This window comes from Malurus melanocephalus, unplaced genomic scaffold (genome assembly GCF_030028575.1).
Source record: "Malurus melanocephalus ecotype Western Australia unplaced genomic scaffold, MMel_1.1 scaffold_12, whole genome shotgun sequence".
Lineage (NCBI taxonomy): Eukaryota > Metazoa > Chordata > Aves > Passeriformes > Maluridae > Malurus > Malurus melanocephalus.
In genome coordinates, this window is record NW_026623244.1 from 1013319 (window position 1) to 1030620 (window position 17302).

Consider the following 17302-nt stretch of genomic DNA (forward strand, 5'->3'; position numbering starts at 1 on the left):
TCTGTCTGAAACTATTGTACAAATTTAAAAAAAAATCTTCACTGTGCCTACGCAGAGCTGCACAAGCACTGATCTGTACTGTGCCTCCATGACAAGCCTAGTCCTTGGTCCCACTTATAGTTCCTGATCTTAAATGCACTCATGAGAAACCACTGTGGGTCCATCTAGAAGCTTAAGATATCCAGAGAGCATATCTTGACTCCAGACTGGACTGCAAAATGGATTTGGGTTTTAGTTTGTTTATTTCTTTCTTTGTTTTATAAATTTGGTCTGGTTTTAAGCTTAGATCAGGCTAATAGTAGGACAAAAAYCAGAACCACTTGAAGTTAAATTTAATATGTCAGAATGTACCCCGTGTGAGGTGTCTGCAGTGGGCAAATGGTGATTGTTCTGTAACTCTGTCCCCTCTGATGTTKGTTGTCAGGCAGGACAGTTAATCACAGCCTGGCTTCCCTGCTGGACAAAAGCAAGAACCCAGGATGTCAGTGAAAGAGGGACCAGGAGTGTTTTGGGGTTACCTAATCATTGTACAGTCTTGCAGCTATCCCAAAATCCCATTTTCTACCAGCATCTGGGGAAAAGTACACTTTGTACTGTTAGGTAACACTTGAGTCATTAATGTAAATAATTGAGACTTAAATTAATCTAGCTCAGGGATGGGCAATTTGACCTTCTTATGACAAACGTATGACAAATGCAAAGTGCAGCTACCCATTTTGTTTCTAACAACAGTCAGTGTGACCAGGTGGAAGCATTGTTCTGTTCTCTGCACTTATATCCCCCAGGCTGATGGACACATTTTTGGCTATCAGCCACAAAGCTACTTTTTATCACGCTGGATATTTCTGAAGAAGTATTTCTGCCTGATTCACAACCTAATCAGAATTAGGCTGAACTGTTTATTTACTCCTATCTGCCAGTGACTTCAGCAGATTCTAAGGCAGCTCTGGGGCACAGCAGATTCTGCAGTAGAGAATAACTAAAAAAAAACAAAGGCAACAGCAACAAAATATAGAGCCCTCCCTGGCCCGTTGCAGTTTCTCTGTACCCTTACCAATCTTACCTTGGATCACATGATCTAAGGAGAGGGAAAATAATTCATTTGTTCTGATGTTTCTCATTTATGCCTGCTTTCCATTGATAGCCACTGAGGAGCACTCAGCACTCAGAGGGACTGGGAGCTTGCAGCACTGATGGTTGGGGGGTTACAGGGTCCGTTGGAGGAAATGATGACTGGGACAGCTTCAAAGGATGGCTCTRCCTGGCACAGAGTAGCTGCATGAAGCCTTGAGGGACCTCTGTGCTTGCCCCTACCAAAGAGGGTTATTTTAAACTTCTGTTCTCTTGTACATTGCAGGGCTAATTCCCCTTAAATGGAGATAAAATTTGATACTGAAGTTCCGTGATTTTCCACTCCTGTAATTTTCTGAGTAGTCTGAAGGGCAGGGATGGGATCGCATTGTGAGGTGAATGCAGTTGCAGTGCAGCAGTTTTTCCACAAGATGCCAGCGTTGGGCCAGCGGTGACAGACGGGGGCCATGCACTTTCCTGCTGTGCCAGTGGGTTGGGAAGTTGGGACGGGTCTCGGAAAAATGATTTTCATTTGGTTCCTTCTGAAGTTGCAAAAACTGGATGGTTTGCATGAGTGGACAGTGCCTTACATTTTTAACGTCCTCATCAAGTTGTGCTGAATGATCCTTGTATGTTAAGAGTTGGGAAGACTGGGTTATCTTTCACCCTCATTACTACTGTTAGAGCCCTGACACTTCCCAGAAAAGTCACTGGGAACAGTTTATAATTGGAGAACTGTAGGCACAGACAGGATCTCCTTTGTCTGAATACACACACCTCTGCTTTAGTATCTAGGACTCTGGGTTTTCATGACTGATCTGTATTATGATAGTTCCAAAGAGACAGACTGAAATCTTTTTCCATGCCTGCATTTTCCTCTTTTTCCTCAGATGCTGAAAAAGGCTGCCATTTCCTTCATGTCCTGACTTGTGTTCGGCAGAGCTACATCCCTTCTCTGGCTGAAGTGGTGATGCACCGTGTCTTGGAACTACTGGAGAGTAACAGTGATGTTGTCAGCACTATGGAAGGTTGTTATATGGTATTTTGAAGAGAAAAGATAAGGAGGAGAGGTTGAGAGACTCTGAGAAGCTGTCATTAGCTGGTATGATCTAGATAGGGGATAAAAAAAAGTCTTCCAATTCTCCAAATGCTGTTTTTGTCCAGCTTCAAATAAGTTGTTGAAATGTTTGTTTTAATATTCTTGATGACTTCCTTGATATTCCTAGTGAAAGTTGTATCAAAATGATTCTGGRCATTCTAATGGAGCAGGGGAACTGGAAAAGAAACTGGGCTCTTTTCTTGGAGTAGGATGAGAAATTGGCCATCCTCACATCTGCATCCAGTGGGCCTAAAGAAGTCACTGCTAAGGTGCACTGTTTACCGCACTGGTCATCTCAGGAAATAATTGTCTGGCTTAAAGACTGATCTTGTGAGCTTTCATATGGTAATAGCTGTGGGTCCTTTTATGTGAACTTCATAACACCTAGAGAAAGGACACAGAAACAGAAGAATTTGCCTGTCCCTCCTGGCAGTGCCAGTGCACCTTTGTTTGTAAATATGTATTCCTCAGTCTGGACAGCTTTCCCATTACTAGAGCAGTCYTCACCTTTCTCTGGAGAGTAAAGTTCAGGATTGGGGTCCTGCATCYCCTCCCCATCCTGGAGCCTTGCCCACTGGTTGTCAAGCATGTCTGCATTCCTCTGCATTCCCATCTGTGTTGCTGATGCCTGTTGTGGATTCTCTTCAGACCCAAATTCTCAAAATCAGCCACCATTTTGCTGTTTCAGTTGCTTCCTACATCACAAATGGTAAAACATAAATTAGATGCTTTGGAAAAGAAAATACAGAAGCCATTGAGACCCACTGCAATCTCCTCTGCCTGTTGCCTTTTATGTCTTTTATTTGTCACTTTTGTGGTAAAATACTACCCATATCTGTGCTTGCAGAGGAACACAAGACAGATGAAACAACACTGGCCTAAAGAAGGTTCCCATGCAAGATGTTTGATCTGAAATAATTACAGCTCTGTTATGTGCAACAGCTAAAAAGCAGAGTTGTTCAATATTTATCCTTAGAGAGGGCTCGCTGCTGCAGGGGCTTGTCTGTTTAATTAATCTGTTTAATTTATGGTGTGGAGGTGAGACCTTTAACTTGAAAAGAGTACAAAAGATTGAATTTATCTTTCTTTCCTCTGCACCTTCCCTGTAACAGTTGAAATAGCAGCCTCCCAGGAGGCAGCTGTAGTGGTAAAGCCCTATAAGGATTGACATAGCAGGGAAAAATAAACCATATGCATGAGGAAAGCCAGTGAGTAGCCCCATGTGTGCCAGCTCTCTGGTTTGTTATATTATGTGCCTCACTCCAAGCCCTGGCTGCAGTGAGATATAGGCTAAGAGAAAGGCATGACAAAATATTTGGCATTTGCATTCAGAGGCCTGTGGAAAACTCTGGCCTTAAAGAGATGGTAAGTTTGTGCGTAGTAGAAAACTATGTATGAATCATTCATGTGCTGTATATTCCCTACTTGCTGCAGGACTCAGGAGTTGGTTTCCTTACAGATTTCCCTACTCYTCACATTGCTGCTCTGCTCTGAGTCAGGCACCTTCCAGTCAGATCTTAACATGGGCCCTGAACAGGTGCTGAAGGGATGTATTTGTGCAGAAGGAAATAGAGGAGGATTAAGGAAGAGTTGTAAAGTGTTTGTTCCCCACTCCCTCCCCACACACTGAATATCTCTGTAAATCAGGGAAAGAAGGCAGATTCTGAATGAAGTGGTACTGAGGGGAATTGAAACTTTATGCCTAGGAGAAGATCTGGTTGCCCACCGGGGAGATGTGCTTTTTAAATTCCTCCTCTGATTATTGACAGTTTGAAATGATGCTTAGAAAGAAAGGCTATCTATGGAAGAAGTAGCTTGGAATATTGATTTCTAAATTCACATTCACTTCAGGAATTGCCCACAATCARGCAGGACAYACWGTTAAGTTGCTTATTTGGCATGAGTTTGAGGATATCTTGAAAGTAAGAGGTGTTTCAGACCATGTGGAAGAGCATAGCATCTTATTTAAGAGACTGGCTTGGCCATTTTCTTGAAATGTTCYATGTTAACAGAAGCTCATTGTGCTGGCAAAGGGTTAAAGGAACACTGCTAGCTCAGTGGGAAAGGTGATCTCCTCTCCTAAGTAAGAAGAAAGACCCTGGTTCTCCTGAGGATGTCAGCCGAGTGTGTGGGCTGGATGAGTTCTGGGAGGAAAAGAGTGTTTGGCGATCATGTTTCTCTTGAGGATCTCTTTAAAATAAATTCATACGAAAATAGGATTACATCTTTGTGCTTTGCAGTTTGCGTAGTCACACATGCGACTTCTGTTGCCTCCAACTTTGAGGCTGCACTTCCTGTGTTTTAGATGTGTTTCTTTCTGTAAAGTTTGCCTAAAATCCCTGTCCACTGCTTTTCTATGCTTAGAGGTAAAAAGGGCAGACACTTGTGTCTGCATCAGTCATGCCCCTGTTGTAGTTCAAAAGTACTGAACAACTGCAAAGTCTTGAAAATGAGGTGGAAGGAACTTACCTGAGGGAACACAGGTAAGTTATTCTGGAAAGAACCTGTCCTTGGAAGTTTTTAAGTTGATCCTTGCTAGGAGTGCTTCACTCTTGCAATGGAGGGTKTGTTCTGATGGTGTTTGCTCCCCAAGAACAGGAAAAAGGGATTTTTCTCAGATGAGTTGTCTCAGGGAAATAAGATGAATAAACAGAAGAGTGCCTACAGTTTTACAAGAGTGAAAGGTTAAGCTAAAGTTAAGGATCTAGGAGGAACCTAGATTTAAGTTAGGTTCCTTAAGTTAGTTAAGTACACAGATTCTGACTATCTATAATAGTTGTGCCTTAATCTTGCATGCTTTCATTTTTCCACAGGACCCACCCAGGTTAACACTTAYTTTGGTTGAGAGCATTCCCTCTTGCACCTACAGGGAATTCCACATGCATGTGCCTGCACAGCAGTGCCCTGAGGAGCTGTGGGAGCACAGAGCTCACTGTAGGCTGATTTACCCATTCACTCAGTATCTCTACAGTGTGCTTCTGTGACAGCAGTCTAGACATACCCATGTTGGTATAAGTCACCTTTATGTAAGTCTAACTACACACACTAGGGCTTTTACTGCAAGTAAACTGTCTCTCTGTTTAAAGATCATATCCTTAACCAACRGAGTCATATCATGCACACTGTTAAAATTCTTAGACCACACCTACAAAATATTGTGCAGAGCATTCCATGAAAGCATGCTTTCTTGTTTTGTTTAATTTGAAAACTCGTTAGGCAACACAATTATTACTGGTTTRTTAAAGGTCTTGGAAGGTGGTACTTTAATGTAAAACTGACAAGTGAGAATTCATGTTGTAGGACTGCTTCATGGCTGGTTCCAGTTTCCGTAGCAACAGTTACAGCAGTAAAAGGTAGGTAAGGAAAACGGAATTTTTCAAAGCAGTCAGCATTTCTGTGCTACCTTAAGAAGGTAAGTTTCCGTAGAAATGCAGCACCTGAGAATACCTAAGAATCTCAGTATTATATTCCAACAAAATGCAAGGTGATTGCTTTTCTAGTGAGGAGACAAAGGAACAGCTTTACCTTCAGTCCCTGCCCTATGCTTACCTGAGAAATGAGGTTGCTTTGTGCCTCAGTTTCCCCCTTTTGTAAATGGGGGGTAATACAGTTCCCTGTGTAGGGCATAAGCTTCTATTTTCTTGTAATCCTAGTCATTAAAAGCTTTATGGGAGCTATTAGAGAAGAACTCAGTGGCTGTCTGGGAGAGAGTGAATGGATAAATGCTGGAGTGGGACTTAGAAAATGTTGCTCTTGTATTAGTACTAATAGCTTTATATTTTTCTGYCTCTCCTTCCATGCATATTGCTTTGCTTGTTTTGTCATCTTGCTCTCCAAGACCTATGGGGCAATGATGGTCTCCRTGCTTTTATTTGCACCATATTTTTCCTGGAGTCCCATTTTCTCTTACGACTTCTTAGATGACTTCATAAAAATAGAAATCCAGATAAATGAGTCCTGACTATTCTTGTTCTGAAATCATYGGATTGTAAATTTGGACCCATGAGAGCATGCATTTTACACAACCTACCTGGGAAATGCAGCTTTACTTTCAAAGTAATAAATGACAAAGTTAAATATTGGCTACATATCTAAAAGCTATTACTGTTGTGGATCTATGTATACTTGTGTATTCCAGTGATGAACACCATAAATAGCTGCAAATTCATTACTCAAAGTGGGAATGAGCAGCCAGTGAGGCATGGAGCCACATGGAGAATTACAAGACAAAGTACTGGAAATCTGTTTGTCAAAGAAATGCAGTTTGGTTTACTTTGAGAGTAAGCTGATCCKGTGGGGAAAAGATGTGCCTAGCAAAGATTTGTATCTTTATACTTACCTCTAAATGGGAAGGGAGCAAGTTCAGATCCCATGGGCACCCTGAATTTTGAAACTTCCTGTCAGTGCAGCGCTGTGTTCTTTATTGCTGTCTTTCAGCACAGTCTCCAGTCCTCCTGCACCAATCCTCCAGACTAAAGCAAAAAAAAAAAATGTTCAGCCACAAAGATAAAAGAATAGTTTTAATAATTGGTTACCATCCTCGAGGAGTTGCAGTATCACAGCAACATTTTTGTGGATCCTTGTGGGCAGCAGGGAAATGCTGAGCCAGGGATCTTGGGTTTCATTCCCAGCAATGTACCCTTCCAGGCACAGAGACTTTCCCCCTAATTTCTTTCATCTATTCCTGAACTCCACTCTCCCCTCTGACAAGTTTGTCAGGCCCTTCATTTCATTCACAGTCACAGATCCTGTCAAACCCCCTTCCTCTATTTTGTTCCCTTTATCTTTCCTAACTCAAATATCCTTGTCAACATCTGGCAATTGAAACTTTCAGAGTAAYCCCCTTGCCTAACTGACCTGGCACTGTTCACAGCCTGTTCTGATTCCAGCAGGCTGTCCTTTGCTCCTTGTCTAGGCACCACAAGAGGCAGCTTTCTTCCCCCTGCAGTTTGCAGCAGAAAAGAGCTGCAGCTTCAGAAAAACTTTTTCCACCCCACCCTCCCATCATTTCAGTAGCACCCTAAAAGATTCTAGTGTTGGGTTTTTTGCAGGTATCCAAGTACAAAATAAATATAATTAAAAATAAAGTATTTGTATCTTGCCCAAACCTGAGTAAGCASAAGACACACCCCTGATAGAAGCTATCTGCCTCTCCCTGTCATATTCATGTCCTTGCAGATCTCATTGCAGACACGATCTGTAAAGATGATGTGGACTTCTAGCTTGTGTACCTACACTTAGTATGTCTCCTTTTAGCCTGTCTTTTTCTGAGAAAGTGTGGTTCTGATGTGATTATACTGTGTGTCTGGGCATTTGGCAAATTCTGTCCCATCACCCCAAGTAACTTTGGCTAGTTAAGAAGTGTGAAGGACCCTGAGCTGTTATGGTCTGGCACATTCTTAGGAAATGGATGCACTGATAGAAGAGGGAAGCCCAAATCAGTGCCTCCATCAAAAGGGAGAAAGAAAATCAYACAACATCAGAAAAAACCACACACAGGACAGTCCCAAGGAACCTGTTCCTGTAACTTAAACTGCCACAAGAAGTAATTGTTCTGCAAGTGCTCTTTGAAGAAATGACTGGACAGTTTTTCCAGAAGCTTCTTTATAGCGATTGCCTCAAGACAGTCATGATGGCAAACTGCAAATCCATTAAAATCTGGTAAAGCTGTATTGGAGTACAAAGTTGAGCAACTGATAATGATGCCACCAGCCCATTCCCACTAATATCTTTTAAATGTGCAATGGAGACTACACTAATCTAGTCACAGTAATTTRCAAGTTGAAACCTGCCCAGATTAACAAGATTGCCTGAGAATAACATACCCAGGAATTTGCCAGTGAAAGAARTAACCTAAAGGAACGATTTTCAGTAAGTGTTGAACTACAGAGCAGTGCAGTGCCAATTAACCTGGCACAACATGTCCTACAGCTCTTGTTTTAGCTTGCTTTTTTATTATTCACTGGAAGAATGCACACTCCTTCCCTATCAGCTCAAACTGGAGCTCTCTGCCACCTTCACACCTCTCTGCTGGGAACAAGGTAAGATAAATAGCAAATGTATGTCACKGTCTAGCAACCAATATGATTTAATGCAGAATGTGCCAAGTCTCTTATTGGCCTGGAAAGTTCATGGTTCCTCCCATGAGTGGAGACTTCAGCCAAACATTACAGTGATATGTGGAAATAGGAGGGAGGAATCTGTTCCCCCAAATGTCTTCCCCAGCAATGGAGTCATGTAAGTCCTGCAGGCCTACCTGATTCTAAYATCTGCTCTTCTTGGCAAGGTACCAAGGTGGTACAGAAATGCAAGGGTGATTGGGACTGGTTTTTTTCTTGTTGACAATATTGGTCATTTGCATTGAGAGTGTCCATGTGTAACTTGTGTTCATGTAAAACTCTTCTTTGCTTTATTGTCCACAAAAAACCCTCTGAGCTGTAACAAGCCAGCTGGTGTTCTGAACTACTGCCTGCATTGCTGACTAATACTCATTGTTTTCTGTCCTCACCTTCCCTTTTTTTTTCCCCARTAAAATCTCTTGAACTTAATACCTGGTTCAAAGCAGTTATGGTCTCTGTCCTGTGAGCACAGTGATCCAGGACAAACACAACAAGAGCAAACTGATACAGAGAGTTTTTGTTGGAACTCTGAAAGTAGGAAAGGATGAAAAATACAGAGGAAGATGAAGGAGGAGGATTTAGCACAAAGGTGTTTGAAATGAGTCCTACTGAAAAAGGCTAAAGAAATAATTGCSTAATGATGCTGTAGACATCTGTTTCAGAACAGGGAGCAGGTGTTGCATGTAATGAAAGCAAGGATTTGTACTGTTTTATTTTCTGCAATTAGAAAGCAGGCAAGGAAATGAGGTCAGAAAAAAAATGGAGTAAGAGAACATTTAGCATAAACAGCTGGACAAATTTACATAGAGTACAGCAGTATTTATATGCTCTTCCTCTGTCTTCCTTACACTATTCTTCAACAGTTCTGTTCCGCAGAATATTTTGTCCTTCCTAAAATCCCAATGCCGTGGGTRCTCAAAGTTAGATGCTAAAGTGAAAGTTGGCCAGCATGCCTTTGAGGACCAAAATGYTCAGGATGATGTAATTTTCACTTCCCCAGATGCTGTCATGAACTGATGGAAATCATCCTGAAGGTAAAGCTGCCCTTGTCTCACAGGCGGTTTTGTGTGCCTSAGTCACCAGAAAAGCGGTTGAGAAAGAGCCCATTAGTGAAACGGTTCTTTASGTTTGCATGCCTGGTGCTGCATGGCCAGAGCTTAACACATGTCTAGAATCAAAAAAATGCCTGCTCCAAGCTGAAAAGCACACCTGCATCAGGCCCTGCTAGAGAAACTGTAACTTCATTTTCCGTGGGGCATTTTTTGGTTTTGGATGATCTCATTTCTTGTTCCAAGCAGTTAACATCCTACAGGGCATTTTATTTTTCAAGCATCTCCACTACTRCCCTACAAGTCTAACCCCAGTCTAATGACTGGGGAAGAAACCCAAACTGTTTGTGTCTGCCCATGGGATGATGTTATTGTTGAGGAGGTCCAAAAGTGCTCTTCCTACGGAAGTCTCTCAGGAAAATCACTTTGCTTTTGTATGAAAGTAACAGAACCAAACAAAACAAAAAATCAATGAACTCCACTGCTGAGTGGTAGAGGTTGGATGTTACAGATTCTCATTACAGTGCTAAGTTTGTCTGTTCATCACCTATGCTCAAACTGCAGTTCCACAAGTAACTTTTCACAAGGTTTTGTTTGTACATTTTTATAGTTCAGTCTGTCAGTCAAATGTTTTCTGGTTTGCATATTGGCAGATAAATTCTTCTCTTTCTCCAGGGACTGTGCAGCCAAATAAAATTACTGTTTGGTTTCAGAAGTAGTTGAATAAGTAAAAATAGTGAACAAGGAAATAAAAATTTTAAAAAGGGTTGGTGGCAATTTTAAATCTTGATGTCCAGATATGTATACATAGAGGTAACATGGGAAGAAAATGCAAAGAAAGACTATCTCTTCCTAGATTGACTTTATTTTAACAAGCCCATGTTTTCAATTGTGGATTACCATGGTTCTTTGCAGAGGATAAGGCAGAAACCAGTCTCAAAATGTGCTTTTTTGAGAACAGTGAGAGTGACTGAAATCAGGGATTGTGTCCAGGAAGAAACCTGAGGAATCCCAATCCAAACTTGTGATCAGTTTGGTAAACTTCAACTGTCGCAAATGTAAGCATGACACATATATCATAAACAATGATGTGGCTTGAGCTTGCTTTATTTTTTTAAGCACTTCAGAGATATCTATAAAGCCTCTGTAAAATGGAAAAATACAAGGTGTACATGGATGAAAAGCAGTGTGCTGTGTGCTGCTACCACCCTAAACGGTGTGCAGGGCACAAACCACTGTGGGAAATCCTTCATCCTCAACTGCTAAGAGAGGRCTGAAAAGTAATGTTAGTCATGAAAGAGTTAAGCTGTAAGATAGCTGCTTCAAGAAAAGGATAATCTATAATTTAAGTCCAGAGGGTGAAGCAGCTCTTTCATAATGTAAGTAAAAGCTGTTATGCCGTTGGAAAAGCATGTGCACTGCCTGCAGAAGGAATGGTTATTTTGGTTTTTCCATTATATGAGATTGCACAGAGGGGCTGACAAAGAAGCACTCTCTGGTGAGCAGACTGGGAGGGGAAGGGGCACAACGATACTGTGCTGGAGGAGGGGGAAGTTGCTCTGCCAGCACTGCTGCTGGTTCCTTCAGCTGCCTTCTACCATACTAACTGGGCCTATTTATCTCCAGAGTGAATTTCACTTGAAGAGCAGTGATCTCCCAAGAAGATGAAAAGCAATCTGGTTGGTTTTTTTTTTTTAAAAAAAAAAAAAAAAAAAAAAAGAAAATAATATATAGAAAAAAAAAAAAAAAAAAAAAAAAAAAAAGAAAATAAAAAAAGATCACACCGTGCTTTGTTTCAGAGTTAGAGATTTGAATGCCAGACAGGCTCTCCCATTCCTGTCATTCCTATCAAAAGCTGTATATGTTGAAATGCTGAAGTGGAAGGGCTGCATGGAAAGCAGCCTYTTTAAGAAGCTGAGGTTTTGTATGTACAGAAGCTGAGATGGGAGTGTAACAAAGGCTCTGTGTTGTGCTGTTGCACATCAGAGCCAAAAAAACCCTAAGGGGCACATCTCTAGTACCATGTCTAGCAGATTATGCATGCAACTCCAGTTGCCAGTAATGAGTTGTGTGCCTAATCTGTCATGCACAGCACTGCACAGTTCCCCTTCCCCCAAGAGGCTGAGCTCATGGCATTTTGCTTCCCCGCAGGGTGCTGGGCACTGTTAGAGCCTCTTCAGTTAGAGGAACAGGAAAACACCATGTTCCACCTGGCTGCCCAGCCAGAAAACAGAAAGGAAAATATCTTTAACAACAACTCTGGCCACAACAGACAGGGCTGTTAGACCCCAGCATGGTTAACATTCAGGGYAGTTACCTATCTCCAGTGACATGCCATGAATTAATAAGAGGCACTRGAAATGGCCCTAATGGAGCACAGAAAAGCCTGTTCCTTGTTTTATTTTCTCACTGATTTAATGATCCAAGTGTTTTCAATTTACAACTCAAATGCTTATTTACAAAAAATTTGCCAGCATGACAGAGTCCTCTTGAAATATGAAAACTCAAGTCATGCTCCAGCTCTGACAACATCACACACACACATTCTGTCACGCATGAGATTTTGCTGTAATTGGAGCAGAGTCCAGGCTGCTGGGCTGTAGTTGTACTAGGTCTGTGAGGCTAATGTGATTACCTGTTCAAAAAAAAAAAGCAAAAAGAGAATCTTCCCCCAAATACCCACCTAGCAGTAGAGCAGAAAAAAAGCTTTTAAAAAATAGCTGGTTTATTTCAGCCTTCAGAAGTTGAACTTCCCAGGGTGTTTCTCAGATGACTTTTATTGGAAGCATGGGTCTTTGAAGGTGAGTTATTAAATCAGCAGTTAATACTTAYATTAATATATGTGTTAAAATTGTTATAATAGCAGTGATATTTCCATGCAATGATAAGACTTCAGTAATGGGGGCTTTCAGAAAAAGAAAAGTAAATACTAGGATGTTGTAGCATTAAAATCTCTAGAATTAGTTATTTTCCTACAAATTCTCAGTGTCTGAGCCTCGTAKTTGTGGCCCTGCTCAGGTACAGGCTGTTCTGCACGTGGGGTTGGGCAGGCACCCAGCCTGCTGTGCTCCTCGCTGCATACCCAGGCTTGCTTTCATTCAGTCCCAGCAGCCGGAGCCTGGCTCTCCAACACAAGGCTGGGAAGTGCCGTCAGCTTCAATTTCCCAGCTGCTGCCTAAGACAGGAGCAGATTTTCCCAAGCCTGCAGCATAATAAAGGGTTTCGGTTATTTTTCTGCCAGCCTTGCAATACTTGGAGATCRGACTCCCACTAGACTGGGTGTTGTACATGTTTTAAAAGAACTATCCATGCCCCTGGCAACACACATTTTTCTTACATGCATGGACAGATGCAGCAAACAAACAAGGAGAGCCGGAGGTGGCTGTGAACACAAACCCATCAGATGATAGAGGAGGAGGGGGACAGAGGTACAAGGGCTGGCCAGGCTTCACAGGTGAGAGGGTTGTCTGGAGCAGAGGAGAATCAAATTGTCTTGAGTAGAGGGAAGGTGAACAGTAGACCAGATGCTGTCCAGAAAAGGGTGAACACCAAAGGAGCACAAACCCCAAGGCACCACTCTCRGGTCTGGTTGAAAATAGAAGCTGCTTCCTTACAGGAGCAGATGAGAAGTGTATCAGTAAAAAGATGCCAATTAGTAAGAATGTCAGGAAGGATGGGGCAGGGTGTTTGAAGAGCGATGTATTTTGTCTCTCTCCCTCACAATGACATGTTTTGAAAGCTGYTTTAAAACAAACGCTGAGTGTTTTCAACAACAGAGGGGACCCTTTATTCTTTTTTTTTGGATAGGGTGATAGGAGAAGGAGATGGAATGTGTGATGTATATTGATAATGGTTCACAGGGAAGAAGCATCCAAGACCCAAAAGACTGGACACATCARGAATATTTTTATCAATGGGTTATTTGAATATTTACATTTTGAAGAAAGAATCTTCTTTGTTTGCTCTGCACACCAGGGACTTCTTGGCCAGTCTAAACAGCAAAGGTTTCTAATGTAAATAATTGTTCTTCTGCCTTGTGTCATGCGCGAGGATTAGAGGTGGGAAGTCCCTCAAAGAGAAGAGGATGCCTTGAAGAAGATAAGACAAGTCTCAAAAGTGCCAGTGGAAGTGGGTACATGAGGTTTCCCCCTCTTTTGCCCTCCTTGTCTCATGTGTAACTGTGCACATCCTGGGGTGAAATGCTGGAATTTTAGCATTTTATRTCAGGCCATTAATGCTGGTAAACACTGTATACTAGAGAAGGCTGGCTCAGAGCATCTGTCCTTGTCCTTGTGCCAGCAGATACCTGGTTCCCACCTGGCAGTAGCTGATAGCTTGTGCACTGATGGGGTTGCCCCTGCTTGTGGAAACTTGCTATGGTTTGAAAACGACCCCTTTTTAACACCAGCCTTTGGCCCAAATACCTAGGGCTTTGTGACTGGTGTCTGTCTCATGATTATTGTTGCAGGGCCAGTAACATTGTAAAAGTTCTGATTCAGAAATTGTGTCTAGAGCACGTCAAAGGAATTCGCATTGAGATGGAGCATTCTGACTAGAAATGAAGAGCTTCTTTTGCCAGGAGATGGTGTTCTTTGCACTCCTGGGCTGTCAGGTCTTGAGCCATAGGCAGCACTCTGGAATCTTACTGGACAATTTCCATGGGCTCCTATTCAAGAGACTTCAGAGAAAGGAGAGATCTTATTGACTTCAGTTAATTTGGTGAATAGCTAATGAATGTCATAAAACAAGCTGAGGGCTGGAAGATCACATTGAAGTTCCCATTTTCAAAGTAACTTTAAAATAATCACATGCAAAGTAATGACACATTATTGAAAAAAAAAAAAAAACAAACCCAAACACACCTGAAATTTCTGGGGCAAACTCTTTTTGGAGTGGGACTGAGGAAGATGACACGCATTTACCTGTGCATGTATATACAAAGAGCTGAAATAGGTTTATATCTCTAAAAGCCCTAACAGAGGGTCTGAGCAATCTTCCTCCAGCTCTGATCCCTGTGTGTCCCTGCGGCACAGAGAAGTGGGGACCTTCCCAAGCGGTGGCCGGCCTTGAGCTCCCAGCTGGAGCCTGGTGGGAGCGGGCTCGGCCCTTCACTCGCGGCTTTCCGGTGTGACCTTGGCCGGCCGCTCGGGAAGGGGTTTTCGAGCCCTTTCTGCAGCGATGGAGGGCCCTGGGACATCCCGCGCTTCCCCTGCCCCGGGCCGCCCCTTCCCCGCGCTCTCCTCGGGCCGGGCCGCGGTGTCGGCAGAGAGCGGGGGCTCTGCCCGGGCCCGGGGCGCTCGGGGGGCGCCGCCCGCCATCTCCGGCACACGGGGGCGGTGGCTCCCGTCCCCTCCCGCCCCGTCCCGCCGCTGCCGCCGCAGTGGCCGCGCAGCCCGGGGCAGCGGGCAGGGAGCGGAGCCGGGCTGGGCTGGGCTGCCGTGAGCGAGGAGCCGCCGCCGCCGCGGCAGGGGCGGAGCCGGCACCGGGGCATCCTCCCTTGCCTGCCTCCCTGCCGCCCGCCCGGCATCGCCGCGGCGGAGGGTGCTGCCAGCGCCGGCACGGAGCGGCGGAGCCCCGCCGGGGGTGCGCCAAGATGCTGTCCTACAGCGTGCTGGATGCCAACGTGGTGGACGTGGAGAAGCGGAGGAACCCCTCGAAGCACTACGTGAGTACCGGAGGGCCCGGCGAGGCGCGGGGGTGCGCACGTGGGGGGGGGCCGGGCCGGCCGGGTGCGGAGCAGTGCCCAGAGCCGTGGCCGGACAGTGGCCGGAGCCGTGGCCGGACAGTGGCCGGAGCCGTGGCCGGACAGTGGCCGGAGCCGTGGCCGGACAGTGGCCGGAGCCGTGGCCGGACAGTGGCCGGAGCCGTGGCCGGACAGTGGCCGGAGCCGTGGCCGGACAGTGGCCGGAGCCGTGGCCGGACAGTGGCCGGAGCCGTGGCCGGACAGTGGCCGGAGCAGTGTCCGGGGCRGTGCCCRRAGCCGTCCCTCGCCTGGCTGTGGGCGACACGCCGGCCTCAGGTGAGGCGCCCGCGGGGCTCCCCGTGGCCTCTTGCTGTGAAGGTGCGGCTCTTCTTCTTCCTCAACCTCCTTCACCCCGTTTGGCTGCTGGCTCGTTTTAATGTTATCGTACTGAAGTTTCCTTCCCCTCGGAAGGTGGATCTTCCCTTCTTCCTTGCAAGTCCCAGCGCAGGATGGGGCAGGTCTCCCGTATCCCCAGGTTGTCCCTATCCTGGCCAGGGTGCTCGGTGGGGAGCAGAGCAAGGCTCGGCTGCTGGCGGGTCAGGGAGCCGGTGGAGCTGAGCGCATCTTGGCTCGTTCTCACCCCTGAGTTACACTGAGACCTTTTTTGAGGGGCAGCTGGTCTGCATGGTTACCAAGGCAGACTCAGCGTTTGGATCTCTTTTATCTCTCTTTCACCTTCTTTTCACACCTTACTGCCAATAGCACAGCATTAGAGGAGAGTTTTTAACAATCTTCCCGGACTCCTGTGTTGCAGCCTGTCATGTGGAGTTCTCTTTGCCTGAAGGAGTTTGCAGCAYAGAGTCAGTAGCTTTTCCCTATCCATATAAGCAGAGAAGTATCTTTTCTTCTCTCTCTGTTTCTGGGTTTTAGTTGCACCAAATCCTTTAACTGTTTCTCAAGATACGACATGTATTTTAAAACACAGAAAGCTGGATTTTGTCTACAGAGAAGGTAAATCTTCCAGCTTTGGTGAGRAAAAGCCTGAGGGGGTTTTGCATCTGGTGTGAAATTGCTGTGAGTGTACTGTGTTTCCTGGCATTGTGTGTCTGCCAGATTTCTCCAGAGYTGATCGGCAGCTGAATGGATTGTTGAAAAGATAAGGCCAAAGATTGGACTTAAACCTTTATATTAGTATTGCATATCACTGAGCTTTTTCCTATGAGGCTTGAACCATAATCCAGTCTAAGGCTAGAGGGCACTATGTTGCTGGGAGATGCAGACTTGTAAAGCTGAAGCTCTCAYCTACCATGGAATTAAGCATCTTGTGCCCAGTTCATAGGAGTGGAAGGTTTAGGTCTTGTGTCCTCTCAGGTTGCAGCTGGATGTGTGTGTTCACTYTATCATGCACTCACTGCTTCCAGGTGGGAAAGGCTTCTTTAGCTTTTGCAGGCTGCTGCTGTGGACTGTGGCTGACACAGCTGTAGGGTGTTATCTCACATGAAAGGTGGTGGCAATTCAGCATCAGAGAGGTGTATCTGCYAAGCACCAGAATGTACAAAAGAACTGGAAACAATACCTTCCAAGAGATTCCAATTTCTTCCCTTCTCTTAGATTGCTGAGAGAAATTGMGGCTGTTCATTTCTTGTTTGCTGAAAAATGACCAGAAAACGAGGATTTAAACACTGTGTTTACAGGATTTGAAAGAAAATATTTCTTGTGTTTACCTGTAGAAACACATCTTTTTCCTTGATGATCACTGTCATTGCATTTTAATAAACAGCAACCTAGACTGTTCCAAGAAGGTCTCGTTAATGCTTCTAGTGGCAAATTTGTTTCTTTCCCTTTGCCCTTCTCATTGCACGCCTTTACTAATATTGTCTTCTGTACAACAGTTCCCCATCCCTGGGTGTCCAGTTCCCAGCCAAAACCCCAYAGACTCAATGGTTGTTGGCTGACTAATGGTGTGTCTGCCTTTTGTGCCACTTATTTTCCATTTGTGGCTGTACAGTATTCAGCACAATAAGGTCATCTGGTTTGGCTGGAGTACTGTGAGTGAACCCAYGCTTTCAAAGAATTTAATTCCTTGGGTTTGATCCATTGATTGCTGTTCTTTTGGTTTTGTGCTCTTTTTTTTTTAACATGAAACAACTATTTTCTTCTAAGATTAATATAAGCATCACTTAGGATTTAACTCTCTCCATTGCCTGTGGATAGTTTGGAGACTGCAAAGCTTTTTGCTCTTTGCCCTGTGTGGCTTTGAAATACCAAAAAGCTCCTTCAG

General features: G+C 44.3%; 2 protein-coding genes across 4 annotated transcripts in view; both read left to right on the forward strand.

Moving 5' to 3' along the window:
- The window catches only part of STN1 (STN1 subunit of CST complex), a 42629-nt gene extending 33938 nt beyond the window's left edge, over positions 1–8691 (forward strand). For both annotated transcript variants that reach the window (XM_057379473.1, XM_057379464.1), the window contains exon 10: positions 1962–8691. In XM_057379473.1, the coding sequence (XP_057235456.1) occupies positions 1962–2119 (158 nt within the window). In that variant the 3' untranslated portion in view covers positions 2120–8691. The remainder of the gene's footprint in view (positions 1–1961) is intronic.
- Positions 8692–14818: 6127 nt separating this feature from the next.
- The window catches only part of SH3PXD2A (SH3 and PX domains 2A), a 234843-nt gene continuing 232359 nt past the window's right edge, over positions 14819–17302 (forward strand). The window contains exon 1 of one of the 2 annotated variants that reach the window (XM_057379494.1): positions 14819–15003. In XM_057379494.1, the coding sequence (XP_057235477.1) occupies positions 14932–15003 (72 nt within the window). In that variant the 5' untranslated portion in view covers positions 14819–14931. The remainder of the gene's footprint in view (positions 15004–17302) is intronic. The other variant, XM_057379484.1, reaches the window with a different exon arrangement.